Source organism: Lathamus discolor, chromosome 3 (assembly GCF_037157495.1).
Source record: "Lathamus discolor isolate bLatDis1 chromosome 3, bLatDis1.hap1, whole genome shotgun sequence".
NCBI lineage: Eukaryota > Metazoa > Chordata > Aves > Psittaciformes > Psittacidae > Lathamus > Lathamus discolor.
Genome location: NC_088886.1, coordinates 133,953,447 through 133,976,622, shown reverse-complemented (window position 1 = coordinate 133,976,622; position 23,176 = coordinate 133,953,447). Strand labels below are relative to the sequence as shown.

Genomic DNA, 23,176 nt, shown 5'->3' with positions numbered 1-23,176 from the left:
AGCGTTTATTTTAATGCTCTGATTCAGAAACACTCCGTCCGGGGGCACAGCATCCCGCGCTCCCCAGCCTCAGCGAGCAAATCCGAGCTCAGGGCGTGCTGCACTGCCCTTCACCTCAGCGCCGCAGGGAGGCAGGAAACCCCGGTAACACGAATGTGGTTGCATAGAGCAGGAACCAGCCCCGCTTCCATCACTAACGCTACCCCTGAGGCATTCTGCCCTACGGAGCAGCAAGGTTACAGAGAAAGCAAAAAGAACCAGAGGGCACAGCTGCCTATAAGTTTTATTTACACAGGAATTGTTACTAGTGGTCTTAAAGGAAGGCTTGATCCTTCTATTTACAGTTATATACAGATTTATAGTTGAAAAGTAAGAAAACTGTACAAGATAACACAAAAATATAAGACAAATTAGATCCAATTAAAGTAGTGAATATGTAAGTTAAGAAAAATCTGACATTTACATTTTCAAATTGTAATGTTATGAGTAGCATATATGTAGTTTTTAAACCAGATAGCAATGTAAGTTACACCACACTAAATCTTTACCCCAATTATGTAGACTCCGCTTTTAAACACCAGACAACTGAAAGCCTCCTGCACTTAAAAATACATAACGGTAATTTTGATTTCCACATAATGGAACTGATTTCCACAAAGGGACCAATTACAAAAACCCACATGTAAGGAATTTATTTACATTAAATATTAGTAAAAATGGACCAAGAGAGTGCAAGTGTTCCTCACCTGCAGTGCTATCTATTTTAAGTTTCCATCCCCTAAAAACACAAGTTGTACAGCATCTTCAACAGGAAATGTTTGAAAATACCCACCGTGACACATACAATATGACTTTATGTCTCACAGTTAACAGATGTTAAAGAATTAGGTATCACTAAACCAGATGCTTTTTGGATTTCAGTATTGCACACTAATAAAATATTTCAAAAAACAATTCTGTGTCTGCATTATTAAGTGTTAAAAGTGGCTGCTCCTTTGACAACACAAAGTCTGCAGATAGCTTTATCAGTTTCTAGTGTTCACCATTACATACAGGTATTTCTTGGTTGGAAATGGCTCAACAAAATGAAACTTCTGGTGGCAAAACCCTTTCACAGAATACCCACTTCATTTTTAGTAAGCTGCACAACCAATACACCAAAACAAATGTTTAACACTGCTCACTTTGAAAGCTGTACACTCTGAAAATAGCAGCCCTGATCTTACCACTGTTTCAAATTCAGATGATTTTTGCTCTAACAGGTTTGGGCACAATACTTCCACAGTTCCTGAGTTAATTACAGTTGCCCAGACTGAAGAATGAAGCTGCAACTTAAAGAAAAACAAGAAAAACAATACCCCTTCCCAAATCCTAACCATCTTGCACATAAACATACCAAACAACCTTATTTGGTCCTCAATACTTTCAAATAGTTAATTTTGGAGGTAATATTTGTACCAAAACATTTGGTTTGGATAGCAGTTTTGGGGCCTTAAGATTTAGCATTTCCCTCATCCCCCCAAAAAGTGCCTTTGTGGTATTTGTAAAAAAAGTTATGCCTCAAAATTTCTTTTTAAAGTACCAACAGAAGTTATTACAAATGTTTATTGCATTGAGCTGATTCTTTTAAAGTATTAAATATGAACTCTCCCACTTCTCAGTTTCACAGGTTTTAGTATTCTGTGTGAAAACAAATCTTCCCATGACAAAAGCTAATACTGGCAAAAGGGTGAAGTTCGTTACTCCACTGAGAGCTGTGTCATTTTTCCATCTAATTTTCACATTTTCTATAGTGCTTTTCCACTTAGAAGTCACGTGAAAACTCCTTTGTCATCAAGTGGTTTTCCACATTTTCAATTGACCTCAGCAGTATGATGATTAGCTTTTCAGTGCTGGGCTATGATTCTTATCTCCTTCTTTGTTGTCCTTCATCAGTGAGGCAAACACCTGGAAAAGTAAATTATTTAATGAATATTAAAAGAAAAAAAAAAGCAACAAACAGTTTTATAAAGTCAGTCTTATAAAAAAGGATCAATATTAACCACCACAGTATTAGCATGGAGATTAACTTGTAGAATTAAATACTAAAAGGAAGCACCCATTGCTCAGAAGTCAGACATGCAGCATAAAAAGCCATTAAGAGAAGGGCTCCACATACTCATGTGCCGACATGGTTGTTTTGACATATACGTATATATATCCAAGAAACTCACCTGTGCCCATTTTTTGTTACTATTCTGCATCTGAATAGCTGCAATACAAGTAAAAAGCTTTTCTGATGTAATGTCTTCTGGAAGCTTTGTTAAAAACTGTGCTATATGAATAAAGTCCATCTGTAGGAGAATATCTTCATATAACCGAAGGATTCCTAATCCTGTCCTAAACAGAAATTCTTCTCCATCTCTACAGAAAACATCCCAGACACGACAGGCCAGATCAAGTGGTAATGACTTGCTGTAGAGTGTAAAAATCCTACAATTGAGGACAAAAACCAAAAAAAGGTACAGTTACAACTTTAACCTATTTCAGAAATATGAAAACACAACCTCCTTTAAATCTCAGTTACATTAGCTGAGAGTGAGCAGATAAGTTACTTCACATGTTCTTATTTTCTTCATATTTTAAAGATCCATAAGTCTCCAGTTTTTGAAGTCAGAACTCCTATTCTGAAACCCATCTCTTTTTATGCTACAGCAAATCATCCATTTGAAAGGCTTCCTTTAGGAAGCTTTTCCTAGAGAAGTTACAACCATCTTTACATTCAAGCAGGGTATAATATACAAATAAGAACTTAAGCACAAAGATTGTAGCTGTGTAACTTAACCCTTCGCATTACTTAGGCCATAGAGTTTAACAGCTCTGTTCATAACTTGATATCTAAATTAAATCTAAAGCCACATATCATCTCAATAGAAGGCTACATCCCACTAATATACTGAGATTTCAAGAACTACATTTCCACGATACATTTTGAATTTCTATTCACATTAAAAATCACCAAAATCTAAAGACAGTCACTGCTCTATTCATACTGGGAAGAGTCCAATAGCATTTCTTACTGTAAAGTTTATTTTTAAATAGCATTCATTATACATGGGCAGATAGTTCAGTCTGCTGTATGTACTGTACTGTAGAAGCCTTCCCATAACCCTATGGTGGTTCTCTTTCTCCATTATTCCTATTGCGAAATGCTTCAGGAACCTTAGAACACTCCTTATCACAGACTTTCTCACAGGTGACTGGAAGCTGAATATTGTAACACTCTGTACAGCAGCACTATTTCTGCAACATATATATCTCTCTCCATCTACTTAAACTCTCAGGACTGCAGCATATTCCTGACACAATGCTGCTACTGTATAACCTGCTTCTGCTGAGACTTACTCCTGCTTACCTATAAGCTGCATCTTATAGCTGAAGTTCAGATGACATGACTGTTTTGTATTAATTTAACCCAATTCAACTTACTATATTATAAACTTCTACCCCATATAATAATCCTATTTAAAGCACATACTTATCCACTCACAGTTATGAATATACATTCCATATCTAGCAGCACTACAAACACTTCATGTGCTTGCATTACTGCCTTCTGTTACAAGCACATAATGTAGTTTGATGCTTTCTGCTTTAGAACTTTCATTACTTCAAAATGTTCACTATATTTCTAATTTTAATCCTTCCCAAACCACGTCATAAGCTTCAACATCCTGCTTTTAAAGTCTATATTCCTATATTCATACATTTGTCCGTAGCTGATTATGCTCATTTCATCAAGTCATAAGCCAACTACGGTGTAGTAGCACCCTCTCCCCTATTTACATTACACATAGCTGACTTACATGCAGCAAGGACTCCTGCGTGTCTCATTTTCTGTCTGAATAGATGTCACTCCTAATCCCAGTTCATAAAGTCTGAATCCTGCCAGAGGATCTGTGGTTTCACAAAACAGTTCACCACAATTTCACAAGACCTAGAAAGCTAAGGTACATAAGCACCTACTAAATGCTTTTTGTATGCTGTGTTTCCATTGCTGAAAAACCTATAGCAAAATGGAAGGTGTTCCAACAGCTCTAAGGTTAGGTTTGCTATGTTCTCTGCACTCACCAGTCTATCAAATATATGTCTGGAGTAAGACTGTACGACTTGAAATGAAGAAACAATCTGGGAAGGTTTTCTTCAAAGAATACTTCAAAGGCTGCAAAGTATTTCAGCATCTGTAGAAATAGTAAAGTACCTCATAAGCAGTCATCAAGAGAATGTTTAAAGTAACATAAACCCCACCAAGATTTGAGGATGTCAACATATCCTAAGTCACAATGTGCTAAGTACAACAATTAAGTGTTTCTAGAGGAAAAGTCAAAACAGTAGAATGTGTTCTATGGATTAGTACCTGGTGTTCTCAGTTTTGTAACCACAGGTTAAAGTTCTCCATTATTATATAGAACAAAAGGAAGTGATCAATACTTCAAGTCTTAAGAATGTTATGGTTCAAAACCAGAAAACTGTGCATACCATGCTGTGATCCACACGGAAAAAGGCCAGCTGGCATGGCTTGTTTAGAAGGTTAGCAAAGGCAATGAAAGCATCTGCCTCTTCCAGATTGAGAATGAGCACAGCAGCAATGAAGGACATCCCTTGTACCTTCAAGTGGGAAAAGCATTGGGCAAACACAGGTGAGTAGGTTCAGCACACCTTATATCTTTAGAAATGCAAATATTTACAGTCTGCATATATCAAATACGATTGCATAACATTTCCAGATGAACAGAAACAACATGGATAAATAATTTTATGCATGCAGTCAATCTGATTTCAGCAAGAAACAGTGTTTCTTCAGATGCAGGTTTCTGGTGCCTCATGGAAGTTCCAGGAGGTCACATGTTCACAAGTCCTCGGGACTTGGAATGCAAGAAAGTTAAAACCACACAGGCTGGATGCAGGGCTCATGAGACAGAACTTGGCCTTAAGTTCATTGTTAAGCTAAGGGAAAAGCAGACATGAAGAAAAACCTCACATATGGGACAGTTTAGGCCCAGACAGATACGTTGGAATTGAGACAAAATTCTGTTTCAGAACAGTCAATACACATCTTTCCACTTGCCAAACAGTATTTGTTCATATATATAAAATTAAGTGGTTAGCTACAATGCAAGTTTACATTTTTCCATGATTACTCTCTCAAAAAACACTTCAGCCTGCAATAAAAGCGAAAAACATTTATTCTTCAAGTTACTAACTGATGATCTGAATACTCATAATACTAAAAATAATTTTACCAATTTCAACTGCAATGATGACTGTTCTGATGTTTCTAGGCATTTATGCTGCCTGCTCCTCATTTAAAAAAAATGCACTCATTTAAACCAGCTAGGGAGAAGAGTATTGATATGCATCAGAAAAAGTCCAACAGCTTTCAATTTTTGTGGGATAGATTACATGAAATTTATGGCCATATTAACATTAAAAAAAAAAATCCATTATCAAAAATATCCAGGCTAGCTGTGCTCCTAATTACAAAAAGAGAAGACCTATCCATGAAAAATTACTTACTTGCCTTTTAAAACTCCACCCTGGCCCAAGCAGTCTCAGAACCTGCAGTTTGTAATCTCACTTAAAGAGCATGGGAGGGTCTCCAAAAATGAGGTCACATATGACAGAATTCAGGGCTAAAAACATTTGAACATGAAAAGGCAACCAGATATTGATGCAGAGTCCCAAGCATGTCTGATTTAGACAGGAAAACACACCCTGTGCTAATGCTTTTTTGCGTGGGTCAGGCTTAAAACTCAAGTTCTTTTCTAGCCCAGATATGATTAGGGCTTGTGAAAGGTGTTCCTAGCTACCCCCACAAACAAAGAAAGAAAAAGAAGAAAAAAAAAAAAAAAAGCATCTGTTATTTCACTTCTTCTGTAAGCAGACAACATTTAGAAAGACACTTGGTTTAGTTGGTTTGGTTGCGATTTTTTTGGCAGTTTTTTATGGGTTGGGGTTTGGTTGGTTTTGGGGTTGGTTTTTTTTTTTATACCCACAGGAATGTTTGCTGCAAACAATCTTATCTTCATTGAACTCAGATTGAGCCATTAGTCTTTGACAAGACATCAATAAGGAGTTCCTGTGTTTAGGATGTGCAGTATTGAAGATGATAGTATCACTATGAAAATCACAGCAGTGGGAACAGTAGGACAAACAGATTAAGTGCTCACTTGAAGTTCGCTTCCATTTGTTTGCGGATAGGTTTGTTTGTTTGTTTCCTGTAGACACTGCACCTGTTAGAACTGTAACGCCTTGTGAACACATTCATTCAAAGTTTTCCATGCAAGCCATATAGTATACTTATCCTTAACATTCAGTACATTTTCAGCTATTTAATTACCATCATTGTTACTGCTATGAAATTAGTCAGTGCCAAAGTTGATTTTAAGTGCTAATAGCATAAAGTTTAGATACTTATTTATTACACTCTACTACATGACTTCTTAAGCTTATTTGCCATGTTATAAATATCTTACAGCAAATACTTACATATCCCACATCTGGTCTGTAACATGTATATGCTCCTAAAACACTATGCAGGAGATCATGATAAGGACCACCCTGATATAAGGGGAGGGAGGAAGAGGAAAAAAAAGAAGTTTAAAAGGTTTTTCAAAATCACTTTATAAATACAGGAAGATAGCAAGCCAGTATTAAGTTTCTCAAGATGTAATAGAGCCAGCGCTTTGTTCACATCTAGGCTAATATCAGTTTTTACTCTTATCATTACCATGCATGTTTTTGAGATGTTGGAGTAACAGAACAATAATCCAACAAAATAATTCAGTGGAAATCTGTACCTAATGAAAAATGAGGATATCTGATATACATCCGGGTTTTTTTTTCTTTACAGAGACAGTGGATGTTTTAATACTTAGTAATTCAAGTTACTGTATTACAACAGTGCATGCTTTTTCATATACATGTGTGTGCATATACTGGATCTATACAAAAATCATAAAGCCTGAAAATGTGTACTAAAATGCATCAAGTTTTCCATAGACACAGTGAGAATATTCTCATTTTTGCATGTAATTCATATGCATTAATAGGAATCACATGCAATTTTTTCCAGGAGAGAAAGACTCACAGACCATCATTAAGTGTCCCTACTCTATTCTCATTAAAAAGAAACTAAAAGCAAACAACAAAACTCATAACATGCTGTTGCATGTATAAAAATTTATCTTACTTTTGTTATTTATACAAATATTTTATTTATACAAACAACTTCTAGAAACTATTCCACATTTACCCAGCTAGGCTTCTTTTCTTGTTGAACTATTCAGATGTTTAAAGTTGTTGTAACTAAAGTTACAGAAATCCTACCTTCTGGAAAATATACAGGGATGGAAATGTGCGTGATATATCCAACTTAATCAGCTCCAGACTGGCCTCGCGGTCAGCAACAGATGCACCTGCATCTGCAAGCAAAACCAACACTTATTAAAACTGATAGATAAATTCTACAAACTTCAGAATAAAACTGCCATAGGCACATAAAGACTTTCAGCTTCTAAGGGAGAAAAGTTACCTAGTTCCAGTTCTTGGAGTACACTTCTACAGTGCTATACTTCAAGATCTAAAACTGTCCACTGATACTTCATATATGCCATTAACTCCAACAAGTGAGGGAAACTATCAGTAATTACTACCTGTCTACTCACTCTGTTTCAAGTCATACACCTCTGCACCTTTCAGACTTGAAACCAGCAGGTTACCTTTTACTTCTGTATAACACTCTATCCAGCCCTGCATTCACTGAAATTTGAACTTTGCCCAGACCAGTCCTCAAAACCATCTTTTCTTTCTTTCTGCTGTGACTTCAATTACTGAGTCTGTTCAAGACCACAGTGTGAGAGCACTGCCCTTGATCTAAACACAATACAGTGAGATCTCACTTTTCAAATTTTAATTCCTGATCAGCTCATTTGGTGATTCATTTCAGCCAGGAGTACTGAAATATGCTATGTACAGTACACTAGGGGGGGAAAAAAAAAGATTAATTACATCATTATCACAAGAAGCCAGCACTTCTTCACCTGCAAAATCAAACATATTGTTTCCGAAGTCGTGCATTCCTCATACCCCATTTAGACTGAAGGTAACTACAAATTATAAATACAGAGAAACTTCACTGAAGTTTCCAGAAGTGACCACACAGTTATGATCTGCAGAAGTTTTGCATCGCCATTCTTCAAATGGTAGGAAAGAAGGCAGCATTCACTCAAGAACCTCCAGAAGAAATTCAGCTGGCCCTTGAGTTATCTCTCTTCTATTCTCTATATAGTGAGATGATGCAAATACTAGCAATAGCAAGGAGAAAAAAAAAAATATGTGCCACTTGCGGAAAACGCTCTTTCAGAGGGTTTAAAGCAGCCAAGAGCCCTCTGGAAAGCAGAAGATCACGGGATTTGATGAACTGGCTAAATAGAACCTGTTCTGCTGAAGCCTGAAAAGCAACATTTCCTTCCGGATGTCCTAAAACTACAATAAGGAGTGAGTGGGACTTTGAGAGAAAGAAGGCAATTACTATTACAGTGTAAGAATATACACAATCTAAACAAAAAGCGCAAGAGCTGCTGCTTAATCCTTCCTATCTTTTTCAAAAGGAACAGGCATTATACTGGATAATTTGGGAATATTTCATCTGGGGCAGTATCCATTTAGTGATTCCCAAAGAAGTTGAGAGTCTATGATATGGAGCACAAGAAACTCCAGATTTATACAAGAAATTAGGTTCTGTGAACTCCAAAAGAGTAAAAGATATTTGAACGGAAAAAACCCTACTCAAGTACGTTAAATGAGGCTAAAATAACTGATCATCCAAGACTTTGCTACTAAAGATTAATAATAAGCACAGCATGTTGGCTTGCTCTTCAACCAGAAATGAAAATACTATTACGTTTTCCCTCATTACTACATTTCCCAGAACATCTGACACAATAAAAAACAGGCTCTTCCCCCTTTCATTCTCATCCAGAACCACTACCTTTCCAAAATAAACAAATTACCAAGCTTTCCCCACAGTCAACCCACACCCACACAACAAAAGAACAAACAGCCACCCTACAAACCAAGGGGGATTGCAAACACGTTTTCCAAGCATAAGCACATTTTCAGTCATGTACACACAGAATTTCTTTATAAACAGTTCATCTCAAGACAAGCTTTAGGTGAGTCCCAGGGCTAGCATAAGGAAGACACACATAATTTACAGAGTAGCCAGTCAGTCAGGACTGGCTATGGCAACTGCAAATACAAAGTACTTCTTGCATTACAATGCCATTTTCTTTCCCCCAAAAAGACACCAACTCAAAGTAATTTCATAGCAGCTGGTACTGACAGAATCACAGAAGACAGCATTTTAAGAAAAGTAACTGTTAACAGCAGAAGGAGTTAACATTTATAACAAAGATATATCATCACCAATGCTATTTTTAACAGAAAGAATACCCACAGGAGACAGCAATATGCCAGTGATAAAACTCTAATGTAAGTATGCTAACTTCCCTACTTAATAGATCTGGAAGGAAAGGCTATCTGGGCAACCAAGGAAACCCAAATGGGATACAAAATATGTAATTCCTTCATTCTTCACCTCTCAGTTCCACAAACAAGGAGAGTAATTTTTTTCCTTTCCCCAAGTTATGGAAGGGATACCAAACTAAGAGACATCTAAGCAGAACTAAGCAATAGCATTTACTATACTATAGTTACCCATGTCTTCTTTTTGTATTTCACCTAAAAGTTTCATGAGAGCTTAGCTCTGGTATTTCAGGAATTCAGAAGAAAACACATTCATTTGAAAATTAACTAGCACATGCAATATTTTAATGCATCTTTTATTGATACAGTAAATACTATTAAGCTCCTCACTCACTGACTTGTTATAAGAAAGTGAACATTTAAGTAGGGAATGACTGAGAACACTTCCAATAAGTGTTCCTAATGCTGCAATTGCAGCTGAACTTGTGAGACTTCCTGGGCTTGTAAAAGTGAATAGGAGGCTGTCTAGTATTCAGGAGAACCCACCTTCAATGTCATTCTCAGTACTCGTCTCACTGAAGCTTTTCCATCTTTCCTTAGCTCTTGACAAGAAGATTTCATAAAGTTCTGTGAGAAGGCAAAACAAAACCAAAAACAAAAAAGCAAGAGATAAGTAAGAAAAGCACCCATCCAAAACAAAAGCACACGAAGTATCCTTGCCTTCGGTTTTGTTGCTTGATTTCAGCTTAGCCACCAGGGGAAAGGGGAGAATCTATTTAGACGGTTACCACTAACCACTGGCGTACCACTGTATACAGTTTTATAGCATGCACTGTGTTATGCTTTCTTCTGTGGTGATCATGCAATTACAACAGGGAAATTATGGCTTAATTCAGATTTTTATTTTTCTGAATAGGTTAGAACACTTCCAGGTCATCAAAATCATTAGTTATAAAATAAAGCAATTCCCTTTTCCACATCTTAAGAAAGCAAAGCTACAAATTCTCAATTTTAGGTATAAAAATTAATTTTTTGGGAGGAGTACCACCTTAACTCTTTTAAGAAAAAACTACTTCTGTAAGCAGGTTTTGATCCTTGTTTCCATCCTTGCTACCAGACTGTGTCTAACTGTAAAAAGACCTGTTCCTAAGGTTGCAAAATACAGTTCTTTAAAAGGCAAATATACTCTGATTTTTACTTTTTTTAACAAAAGTTTAACCAACTTAATTTTGCATTAGAATGTGATCTGCAAAGACATACCAGGAGTGATATTTAACTCGTTTCCCACAGCTAGACTCCAAACCTTCCCACGTACACGTGGGGGTAATCCCTGCCACCACAGCTCTCGAACTCTTCGGGTAGCACGCCTAAGACAGGGAAGCAGGGAAAGAAAAAACAAGTTAAAAGGTCACATATTGCATATCTTGTTTTCTAAAATCATTGGGCAACTTACAAGCAAAATACATGCTATATCCAAAATCAATATTCAAGGATCTCTGCTTATGCTAAAGCCCCGCTAAAAGAAACCTCAAAACATTAAGCTCCCAGAAAGCACATTTCATGTTGTGCTGTAATGACCTCTCACTATACCATGGCAACAAAAACTGACTTCTTGACCAAACAGAAAGGGAAATTAAATAAGGTATGTGGGTCCTCTGTTTTTAGAACAGAAACAAGCCAGCCTTGCCTCATTTGCCTCAGACATTAGGAAGAAATTCTTCACTATGCAAGTAGTGAGGCACTGACACAGGTTGCCCAAAGAAGCTGTGGCTGCCCCATCTCTGGAAGTGTTCAAGGCTGGGTTAGATGGGGCTTGGAGCAATCTGGTTTAGTGGAAAGTGTCCTTGCCTGTGGAAGGGAGTTGGAACAAGATGGTCTTTAAGGTTCTTTCCAACCCAAACCATCCTATGATGACTGACGTAACAGAACTTTACTTACATGCCTTCCCAGTTAGGTAGTATTTCATTGACCCAAATCACCATAGCGCTAGCAATATTCTCTTCTTGCTTGAAACGCTCTCTCATTATTTTTTTCCTTTTATGTGCTTCTTTAATTTCTGTTAGACATATTAATAATTCCACATTAGTGCATAGAAATTATTAGGTAAATAATTCAGCTATTACCTAATTATTTAAATGTCTGAAAGATCAAAGGTAAATTACAATTGCTGGTACTATTTCGGTACTATTCCTGTTGACTGTAGGTGTGTTTCTCAGGAACTATTTAATTTAACCTGTCTTTATTTATTTAAATACACATCCATTTAGACAAGGAAAAATCTAGCTAGAAAACTCACAGCACTTTTCTGCAGTACACAGAATGATTAAAAAGCAAGCACATCAAGCTGTCTTTCTTGTAATGAATTTCATACCATATTCTGCCTAAACTTTACGTACTTCTTAGACTAAACAGCAAGAATTATGGATGAAGTTATTACTCAAAAGTGTAATTCTACACCCATTTAGAAATTATTCAGATTTTACTAAAATTTCCATCTAGAAGGATTATGTATTTTCTTTTCTGGAAAGAGGACCTAAAGATCCAAGACAAAGGCACAATGCTGAATAAGAGAAGAGTGTTCTGCCTTCTGTTAAAAAGAAGCATTTATGGATCCGCTATTAAAATGGTTAAAAGGAGGACAGAGCAGTGTTATCTTAATATCACTAAGAACCACTGTGAAATTGCAAGACATTTTCTGTTTACGCATGTGTTAGAAACATCAATGGTGTAAACACACCATCCTTGGTAAACTGACACGGCTGATCAGCTTCATTAAGAGTTTACTGAAGCTTTGTGTGTGTAGCAATAGTTAATTTAAGGAATACTAGGGCACATATACTAAAATGCTACACATGCCTGACCCTCCAAAGATGCAGTTAGAGAACACGGACCACAGACCACAACTTAGAAGATGCATACCACAAGAGAAGAGCGAAACAAATTGTCAAATGCTTCGGATTTCTTATTATATCTTTCAGAGTAAGCTGCCACAGATCCATAGAGGATCAACCAGTTCAGAAGCTTGTAACTCTGACAACAGCCCAAGTAAAACATTCAGCACAGATTCTTGAAATAGCTTATTCCCTGAATACTAGGCACAAGGCTACAGAAGTCCTTTCAACAACTGTTCATAGATTGACACAGTACCAGATGCTACAGATCTGTTTTTCAAATTAAACATATCTAATGGGACTAAGAAGGTTCGCACAGCTACAGCTGGTTGGAAAAAAAAAATCCCAACGAAGTTTTCATCTGTCTTCACACTGAAATCAATGTCAAATTCCTGAAAAGAATGCCAGACCTTTAAGCCCTCAGCTTTACTATACTTTGGCTCTCAGTGGCAACTGTAGCAACACAGCTTGGGAAATAAATAAATAAATAAATAAAAAGAGTCCAAGTAACCAGACAGTTTCTAGCTGCTCACATTACGCAGGTAGTTAAAAAAAAAAAAATCACTAAGTTACTATGGTGGACTAAGAAAACAAACTGATAACTGAGTTCTGATCTAACCTGTGTGCACGTATGTACCAGACAATAACACAACCTAGATATTAAACAAGGTTGTTCTTTACTGTACCTACCAGCCTGAGAACAGAGCCAGAAACTGCTCGGGTTTTGCCTGCACAGTTAAAAGAATTATACTGGTTATTGGCTGCTAACATACCTCGTTTTTTCGCCTCTGCCACCATCTCGTCATACTCTTGTCGGTGACGTAAAGCCTCCTCCACAGACTTGGCAGGAAGATTTCTGAAAACAAGGTGCTCATGAATTCAATAGACACAAATGACATTCTGAACCATTTCAAAACAGGTTTTAATTTGGCCTGTCTCTGAGCCTTGGAGTTGTCACACTACAAGTGCTTCAGTGACAGCAGTAGAGAACTACTAGATGTTTACTGCTTCTGTTTATCAGTTCTTATACAGCTTCCCCCAAAATAGGATTATTACATTCATTGAAAATCTGGAGTGATGCCCAAATGAAGTTTGCAAGAAGTGACATAAGGAAAATACTGATATTCTGTAGTTATTTATTCCAGTGCATTTCTCGACATGCATACTTTAATCATTAAATGTAACTGTATATCGATACTCCATTTGTTCATATGAAATCTATGATGACATTTTCAATAAAAGGTAAATGTTTTTATTCATTATAGGTAGTCCTTTGAAATTCCCACAAAAGAAGACACCCACAGAAGAAAGGACAGATCCACATTTATGTCAGAGCTAAAGCTAATGAAGCTTGCTGCAGTGCTGCAAGTTCACCATCTTAAAATGTGTTTGTTTTTTGGCTGCACAGCAATCCCCTAATTGCCAAACACACACTTCCTCTTGACCAAGCAGTTATTCCAAAACAAATCAGAACACAATGTTTAGTCTCAGTCTCTTACCCAATCTCTAGCCTACTTTGGTTCAAAACAGAAGACACTTTTGTGATTTTAATATTAAAAAAAAACAAACCTAAACAATAAAAAAAAAAAAACCAACAAAAACCCACAAACCCAAACCCAGAAAAGATCCCTTTATTAGCATTTCCAGTGACGGCAAGAACAGAATATATCTTTAAGGATGAGATTGTGGCAACACATTACACACTTGGGATGACACTCCAATTTAAAACAAGTGGAAGCGTCACTTGTAAAAACATACTTATGTTAGTTTGTGGATTGTGGTATTTTGAAAGTACAGAAAAACATCAGCAAAACAGTTACTGCATATCTCACGCTATCAACAGAAATAATGCATTTCAAAAAAATAATCATAGCAATGAGCTTATATACCACTAGAGAGAATACTGAAGGAAACACTACATGCTCTATTTTCCATTTCCTAATTGGCACTAATTAGCGCAAACATTTAACAGTGCCATCACAAGCTTTCTCAAGGTGCAATTCGGAAGGTATTTCTTAGGTTTCAAAGGAAATTCTTCCCACTCCTGGTGTTAAGTGCCTAATTCTTTTGCTTTTTTTTCTTTATAAAAAACTCCTCTGGTAAGCCAAGCTCAGGTCTCCTGAAGTGAGAACTGCCACTGTTAAGTCTTCCTGACTGATCTAGGAGATTAAGCTTCCAGAATGGGGAAAACAGAAGGGAGTGCATACTGAAGTAGCAGTGAAGAAATCCATGAATACTCTTCAGGAATTTTCCTGATTAAGGACGCCTACTACACTGCCACAGGTAGCTGTGATATACAGTAGGCAACAGACTGGCGGCCCCAGGCTCTATTCTTAAGCCACAGCAAGAAAGAATTCCTCATGTAGGCTGTAATGTTCTTAAAGGTTCTTCTGAAGGTATTAGGCTATTAGTTGAGATGGACTAATCCACTGATACTTTCACGTAAGGCTAGTGAAGCTCACCAGAAGTATATCTAATGAATTCAGTCATCATCAGTTCCACAGCAGGATCATACTTACGCTGGTCGATCCTCCAGAATCAAAGCAGTAGTTGAAAGTGGTTCAAATTCAATATTTTTACGTCTTGCTGATGGGAGTGGAGGTTTATACATTCTTCCTGTCCGTGCTTCATATTCCTAAACAATTATTGATAAAAATTACATATCAACTTTCAGCCACACTTCTAATTAGTAAGCATATTACCTTACACTTATTTAATAATGTTAAAATATTAAATAATTTAAGACACAAGGAGTTAACATTACAAGTTGCAACTGCTTATAGCAAAATAGCGTAGCTTTGCAGGACTGCTATGATGAATGAGAAAGCACTTTCTTATACCAACTTAATCTTTGATCTATTCTAGTTCAGTATGACTACTGAGCATCCGAGGATCAGGTAATTATAAAATTTCCGTAATCGTGCCAAACTAGCTAGTGCACAAGTCTATTGAAGCAATACATGAAGCTGACAAGAGAAAAGCAAGCCACAAAACACCCAAAATCAGAACAAACAACCCACACCAAACTAAAACACAAAAACCCCCAACAAAAACCCCAAACCACCACTACAAACCACTAACTAAGAATGTATGCCTCCTTCTATTTCTTTCATTGTGATTCTAGCCACCCTTAAGATCTGGTAACCCTCAGGTTTCTGAAGCCTTTAGGAAGACCATCAAACCTACACTATCTAAAACTATCTCCACTATCGCCAGTGAAAATATAACAATATTTATCATTACAAGTCTTTTTCACATAATTTCTTTCTCAGAGGTTAACAAATGCAATCTACTTAGAAAGAAATACTTAACAGCCCTTAATACACATTCTAAAGACAAAAGAATCCCATTCCTTTTTCCACAGAAGCAACTCAACAAAACAGAAATATGAGACAGTCTTTAGGAAAGAGGCTAGACAGAGCCACATGAAAATGTCAAACCTCATGTTCCTTTTTCTTTTTTAGCATCTGTAAATAAAAATTTCCTGCCAAGTTACTTGGACACCCATTCTTACAAGCCAGCAAATCTTAAAAGGTTATTTGTGAGATTTCCAACTTATCCCTAAACCAAATTAGCTCATGGGTTCATACTCTCCTAGGTATGAAGGCTAAATATGTTTCTCTGCAAGTCTACTAAGAGCTGAAAAATGTAAGACAACAAAATTAAGGTACTTTACTAATGTATTTTCACAGATCACACAGCTGTATCCTTAAGCACAGCCAAATGAGCTCTAACTTGCATAAGTGTTTTTTTATCTAAAGACAGTTTGTTCTTCTACATCTGTTGCTTTAATAATTGTGTAAGTAAAATGAGCCTCAGATTAACCAAAATATCTGACGTCTTAGTCACCAAAAATTAAAAAAAAAAAAAAAAAAAAGCAGCAGTTACTAATTAGGTTTGATTAGAAAGATACATGGCCTAAGTCTTCTCCAGAAATAGATTCCAAATGAACCTCATGCCTAATAAACAACTTCTTGTACACATTAGTTCTTTCAGGGAGAAACAGAGGACTTTGTACATTCAGTGACTGTTGACAGCATTATAGAAAATGAGCTGACAAATTCGAAGCTTTTACATATATTAAAAGCCCATAAAGGTAAATGGGAACACAGCTACAGGTTGGGCAGAGAAGAGATTCAGAGCGGCCCTGTGGAGACGGACTTGGGGGTGTTGGTGGATGAGGAAATAAACATGAGCTGGCAGTGTGTGCTTGCAGCCCAGAAAGCCAACCGTATCCTGGGCTGCATCAAAAGGAGCGTGACCAGCAGGTCGAAGGAGGTGATCCTGCCCCTCTGCTCTGCTCTCGTGAGACCTCACCTGGAGTATTGTGTGCAGTTCTGGTGTCCTCAACATAAAAAGGACATGGAACTGTTGGAACAAGTCCAGAGGAGGGCCACGAGGATGATCAGGGACTAGAGCACCTCCTGTATGAAGAGACGGGCTGAGAAAGTTGGGGCCGTTCAGCCTGGAGAAGAGAAGGCTGCGTGGAGACCTCATAGCAGCCTTCCAGTATCTGAAGGAGGGCTATAGGTATGCTAGGGAGTGACTCTTCATTAGGGACAGTAGTGATAGGATAAGGTGTACTGGGTTAAACGGGGGAAGTTTAGATTGGATATAAGGAAGAAGTTCTTTACTGTAAGGATGGTGAGGCACTGGAATGGGTTGCCCAGGGAAGTTGTGAATGCTCCATCCCTGGCAGTGTTCAAGGCCAGGCTGGACAGAGCCTTGTGTGGGATGGTTTAGTGTGAGGTGTCTCTGCCCATGGCAGGGCGGTTGGAACTAGATGTTCTTAAGGTTCTTTCCAACCCTAACTATTCTATGATTCTATGACAATGCAACCTGAGATTTCCAGAGAAGTTACGAAGTGTTTGCCCAGCACTAAGGTGGCTTAAAGCTTTTTGATCGACAGCCTCCTTACTCTATCCATTTTAATGATCTCTAACAAAATTCTTTTCTTCCACATTGGGCATAATACATTAAATGATCTGAAAAATATAACCTCAATGGTGTCATGTTAATCGCATCTCAAGAGGGTTATTACAGAATCATTGAGATTGGAAGCGACCTCTGGAGATCACCTAGTTCAGCCTCCCTGCTCAAAGCAGGCTCAACTACAGCAAATTGCATAGGACCTTGTTCAGCCAGTTTTTTAGTATAAGCAAGGATGGAGACACCACTCTGGTATTCCCAAGTAGTTTCCCATCCACACTCTAATCAAGCCCAGCCTGTTAGCTTCAGAGATCAGAGGAGACCAGGTATGTTCACAGCATTAAGGCCATATGCATTATATGCTACTAATACCTTTCAGACCCTGAGGAGTTATTTGGAGTTCTTGCCCCTTTCTGTTTTCTAGTATGCGGGAGAGAGATCAACAGTTCAACTGATGAGAAAAGGGGACTGCATCACCACAAAACAAGCCAAATAATGGGTCTGGAACATTCACAGTACCTTCTGAAGTGGTTTCCAACCCCTTAACCCTGAAGTCTTCAGCTATCTTTCCAGCTATCCACACTTTTACCACAGTATCATACTCTGCCCCATGACAGTGTACCAAAATTTTTATTTGGTACATCATTTTATTAGTGCCCTGGAAAGACAAACACAAATCTAAAGCAACCAGCCCACAATTTCAACTAGAGGAGAAGCTCTGTTGCTTTTCTGTCTTCAAAAACAGTCCAAATATGCACCTTAGAAAGAAAAGGAGCAAGCAACTGTTTGCTGTTATCATTTATACATACATTCACATTAAAAAACTAATTCTTTGTAAACACAATGACTTACAAGTTACTAGCCAACTGTTCTTAAATACAACTTTGCTCTAAGTATTTCTATATCTCTGGCCAAAACCAGTGGTTATACAAATTCCCTAGAACATATTTTTCTCCTGAAGGGTAATTTCAAAACAACTACTGATTGGAAAATAATATACATTCAACATGATTTGGCACATGCAAACAAATATCTTGGAGAACTGGACATACAGGATTCATAGAGTTCTGTTGTAATTAGTATATATCTTATTAAGTCTAAAATTTCATTCCACTTAAAACCAGAGACATTTTAGGCACTTCTGCCATGCTTTATACTTCAGGATACCCCAGCACATTCTTAACTTAGGAATGTATCCTGTGATAGTATGCTGGAGGTCAACATCCAGGCTCCAGTAGAGTAGCAATGCCATTCCTCATATCCTTGCATAGAAGTTCTGATTTACTTTCATGTTTTCTAGTACTTCGTAACAGGAGACTCAAAATCAAATTCATTTAGTGGTCAGAGATGAGGAAGCTCAAATAGTACCAACCTTTTTCACATACCTACACACCTGATTCATATGCAAGTTAAATAATAAAAGCACTGTAAGATGGATATTAGGATGAAGCCACTCTCACCTTTTTATTACAAGCAACACATCTGAACAGTGCTAGTTATTGTACATGCTAAGAACTGGTATACTATTTCAAAACAACAGTGAAACAAAGAGGTTGGGGCATGGGGAGGAGTGGAAATTAAAAATCTTCAGGGGGGATTTCCACATAAGCAGAACTCATCACCCAACTGCATTTCTGAAAGCAAGTAAACTTCATGAACAGCTGGGTTTTGCAAGGAAAGAACACATGAACAGAGAAGGAAAACTGTTACTAGAGTCTAGGCAGAGACCAAAATAGCTTCAGGCTCAAACTGTCATAACATTCTCCAAGACTAAATACATTCCAAAGTATCAGAACTATCCAATGGAAGATGCTTCTTCCTCAAGGAGCCTGTGCTCTAGTTGAAGATTAGATTCCAGAACCATCAGACATCCATTGAACCCACTAATTTATGCAACTAAAATACCTTTTTTTTTCCTGGAATATTTCGTAGGACTAGATGTAAAGAATTCAATAAGCCTTAAACACGCATTTGATACAGAACCTAAAATTCTTGGCATGGGATAAAAAGCTTGAGCTGATACAGAATTTAACTTCAAAAGATGTGAACTCATACTCTTCCATAAGAAGGTGAAATACACTTCAAGTCAAATGTCAAATGCTTAACATGCAGGGCATACGACAGAGGACGGAACAACTGACAGCTAAGATTCAAGACTATGTATAAAAAAAATTATTGTGGAAATGTCACGTGGTTTCTGTAGCTTAGGAAAAGTTGTTAAAATATTGCAGCATATCTGTGACTTACTGAAAATTGCAGAACATTTCACAAGCCCAAAGAAAAATAAATCTCAGCTTTAATAGAAAGTAAGCACAGTTATCACCTTATTAAGTCTGGAACTGCATCCTCTCATCTACTGCCAATAATTAACCTGTTAACAGGCTAAAAGCATGTTTTTCCTGAAAAACACTGAGATGATATATTTAAGAGCACTTCAGTATGCGGAGGGACTTGTATTTCCAGTATTTATTCCTGCAGAAATACAGATAAGCCTATTAACCTACAGACAGGTAACAGGTAAACGAGGCTGGGAAAAAATCTTTTGCTTATAACCTGCCTTTGTGCTTGAGAAGATAAAGATACACCAAATAATGTTTTTAACTCTACAAACCTAAGGCTTCTTTTCCTTTCTCAGAACCACCATATAGGACAGCTAGACCACTGAGAGCTATTTTAGATATCTCTAAACAGTACTGGGTTGCACTGTGGAACATATGTGTAATTGCCCATAGCTGCTTCTTCCAGCATCTTCACAAACTACCTTACAGAAAGGAAAACCAGCTGCATTGCAGCATTCCAAAAGCATTAGATACGACCTTAAGTAGGGTATGCTCACGGGGATAAAGTACTTAACTGTGTGCATAATGATTCCGTTTTAGAAGACAAACTTACATCTACAATGCCTGAACAATAGAGCTTTAAAGGAATAAATATTGACCATGAAATTTAATGTGCATCTTGCTGGGCTAAGTTTGGAGGATCCAACAACAAAAGCTGAACCGGAAATGAGTGATAAAAGCCTTGGATTACAAGGATTGTGAAAGTCCTCACAGTCCTGAAAGTACCAGTTATACAGATTAAGCACTATATATCCAATTATGGTTTAGGTATGCTAGAGGAGAAAGTGATAATGAAAGTTAATTCACGTTGTCTACCTTAAGGATTGCCTGTAAAGTAGACATCAACGCATACTAATACTCCAATTAAACAAAACATGCACCCTATGTATGACAATTTCTTTTGACATGCTTTACTCCCCTAAAACTCCAAGCCTGGTATTGAATTTATTCAATCAGTCATTACTTCTTTTGAGCAAACAATGGGGATTGCCATATATTTTGCAAGTGGTTTCAAACCTCTCTCTCCTTCACACACATGTTCAACTGTGGAGCAGGTAGGCCTCTAAAAACATCTGTATGATTACTTCCACAATGTTGTACAGTTAAGTAGAAATATCATCAGAAAGATTATTTCCCTTCATTTCAAGTAGGGCTGATCATCCACAAATGGAAGCATTAACAGAACCACTTAGGAGGGCGCCCATCTACATCACTCTAATAAATCCAATACAAAATTTATGTAAGAAGAATTTCTACTAACATATAAGGATTCCCTCTTATGCCATTGTGTGCATCCCAGGTTAAATGTTAAAATTGCTGAGCTAGCACTGGCTACAAGGTAATTATAAAAAAAAAAGAAGTGCTTATAGCAAGAGTAGATGTCTAGGTTATGACTCAAGAGTTTTTCAGTGACATTTTCCCAGAACTAAACACCAGATGCTATCAGGACAGACAGAACAGTACATTCTTATGCAACCTACAGGTGACACAGGAAGAACCTATACTGAAGGAGGGAAAAATACTAATCTTTAGGCAGTGCAAGAGAACAGCCAGACACTGATGAGTTTTCCTAGGTCAGCCTTCCAAAGTAATGCCATCCATCTTCAACTGTTTATTTTTTCATTAACTGGGTATTTAACAAATTGCATCAAGTTCCATCTTTTGTTCTTTACAAAGCGCATGAAGCCACAGGCTTTGGGCACTATAAAGACAAGCTGAGAGTGGCCAGACCATGTAACACGAACCACAGGTATCAAATATCAACTAGCAGTTACATTACTGCTCTATTTCACAAAGCCATAGTTAACAGATCCACAGAACTAAAAAGCCAGCTTGTACCATTCCAGTTTAACATAAGAGTGTGGGATTACATTAAAAGTTTGCACAGTAACAGACGGGCACTGGACTAATTTCAGAAGGATACCAGTCACAGCAAACCAAAGACATAACATATAACAAATGTTTCAAAAGCTACACTTTTCTAGTTTCTGGTTTCATATTAGAAACAGTGATTAAAAGCATCTGGAGTTCTGTTGTGCAACTGTGTGTTCTGTGTTAATAGCTTGTATGACTTAGTGACAGGGAAAAAAAGAGATACCAGTTTTCAAAGCTAACATGAGGTGCTCAAAAGTATTACAAATTAGGCCTTTTAACAACTTCTATCATTAAGCAAGGAGGCACAGCAAACATAAGTAAATTACTATCAAGCTCTAGCATTACCTATTTCCTGCTATTCAAGAACATGCAATATAAACAGTAATACTGTAACATTTTTAGCTGTTAGTGAGATTCATGTGTGAAGTTTGTTTGCTTATTTTACTAATGATATCTAATGAGTTGATGGTTAGTTCCATAAAATATTCATGCTACTGTGAAAATGTGATGTTTGTTCTACTTTAATGAGTGCTACACAGTCCCATGCATGGCATCGCATACAACTAAAAGAAAATACATATATTAAATTTCATACCCCTGTGTTTAATAGACTGAGAGCAGATATTGATGCAAGACTGCCAGTACTGTCATCCTAATGAGAAAAACAGAAGCAAAGCCTTAGTGAATAAATTAAAAAGACCATTACAATATAGCAACATGCAAGCCAAATTTTAAATTCACACATATTTATGTTCTATGTTGGAAGAAATATAGATGCGTCTGTTCATTGTTCTTCAGCCCTCAAAATATATGAAAACACATACAAAGACTTTTCACTTGTGCAAAATGTGTATAGACACCTATTGGACTGTTTTTTCTGTTTTAATTTAAATTATATATTTTCTACAATCGGCGTCTTTGCCTGAAGGGCGATCTTTTTCTGTGGCAGTTCTCAGGTGCATAACAAAAGGTATGATACACTGTTGCTCACTAGCCCTAATCACCCATAAAAGTTAGACTTATATAAACATTAGCCTTGTAAGATAGCTGTTAAAAAGAATTACATCTTGTCTACAAGATGACACGAAACAGAAACTGTTTGCTCCGAAAACAAATTTTGAAAACCTCACTTTCCTTAGCTCATCTTTTAGCTCATCTTAGACTGCATTTCACACCCAACTAGATCTTTACCTATAAGATAGTTAGCTCACAACCCCTCAAGCTTACCAGCACAAGTCTGCTCAACCTCAAAAGCTCACTTAAGAGAAAAAAACCCCCAAAACCCACCACAATTATTTTCACCTGCACCATCCTTTGCTAATGAAATTCAAAGGCCCAATAGAGAGGGAGGGATGTTTTCAAAACATTAATGCCATCCATGCTCATTGTAGAGTACTCCCCTGAAGATGCATTTGTGCCACCAGCACAGTGCAGCCATCATGAAAAGCTCTCCTTGACAGGTTTCCTTGTGAACATTTGTCAAAACTTCATAAGTTTTGACAAGTTTACCAAGCTCGGTAAGCCCTGTTACTTGGAGCTGAAGTGTATTTTCTATGTGCAAAAGGAGGCATTTGTCTCACTGATGTCCAACCAGTTTCGTTACCATTTTACTGA

General features: G+C 37.3%; 1 protein-coding gene across 1 annotated transcript in view; it reads right to left on the bottom strand.

The window, feature by feature from the left end:
* Positions 1 to 265: 265 nt before the first annotated feature.
* The window catches only part of TBC1D12 (TBC1 domain family member 12), a 46,316-nt gene continuing 23,405 nt past the window's right edge, over positions 266 to 23,176 (bottom strand). Inside the window, 12 exon segments of the mRNA XM_065671905.1 lie at positions 266 to 1,947; positions 2,214 to 2,472; positions 4,111 to 4,220; positions 4,519 to 4,647; positions 6,529 to 6,600; positions 7,369 to 7,463; positions 10,075 to 10,155; positions 10,789 to 10,895; positions 11,467 to 11,584; positions 13,193 to 13,275; positions 14,939 to 15,054; positions 22,158 to 22,214. Coding sequence (XP_065527977.1) covers positions 1,879 to 1,947; positions 2,214 to 2,472; positions 4,111 to 4,220; positions 4,519 to 4,647; positions 6,529 to 6,600; positions 7,369 to 7,463; positions 10,075 to 10,155; positions 10,789 to 10,895; positions 11,467 to 11,584; positions 13,193 to 13,275; positions 14,939 to 15,054; positions 22,158 to 22,214 — 1,296 coding nt within the window. The 3' untranslated portion in view covers positions 266 to 1,878.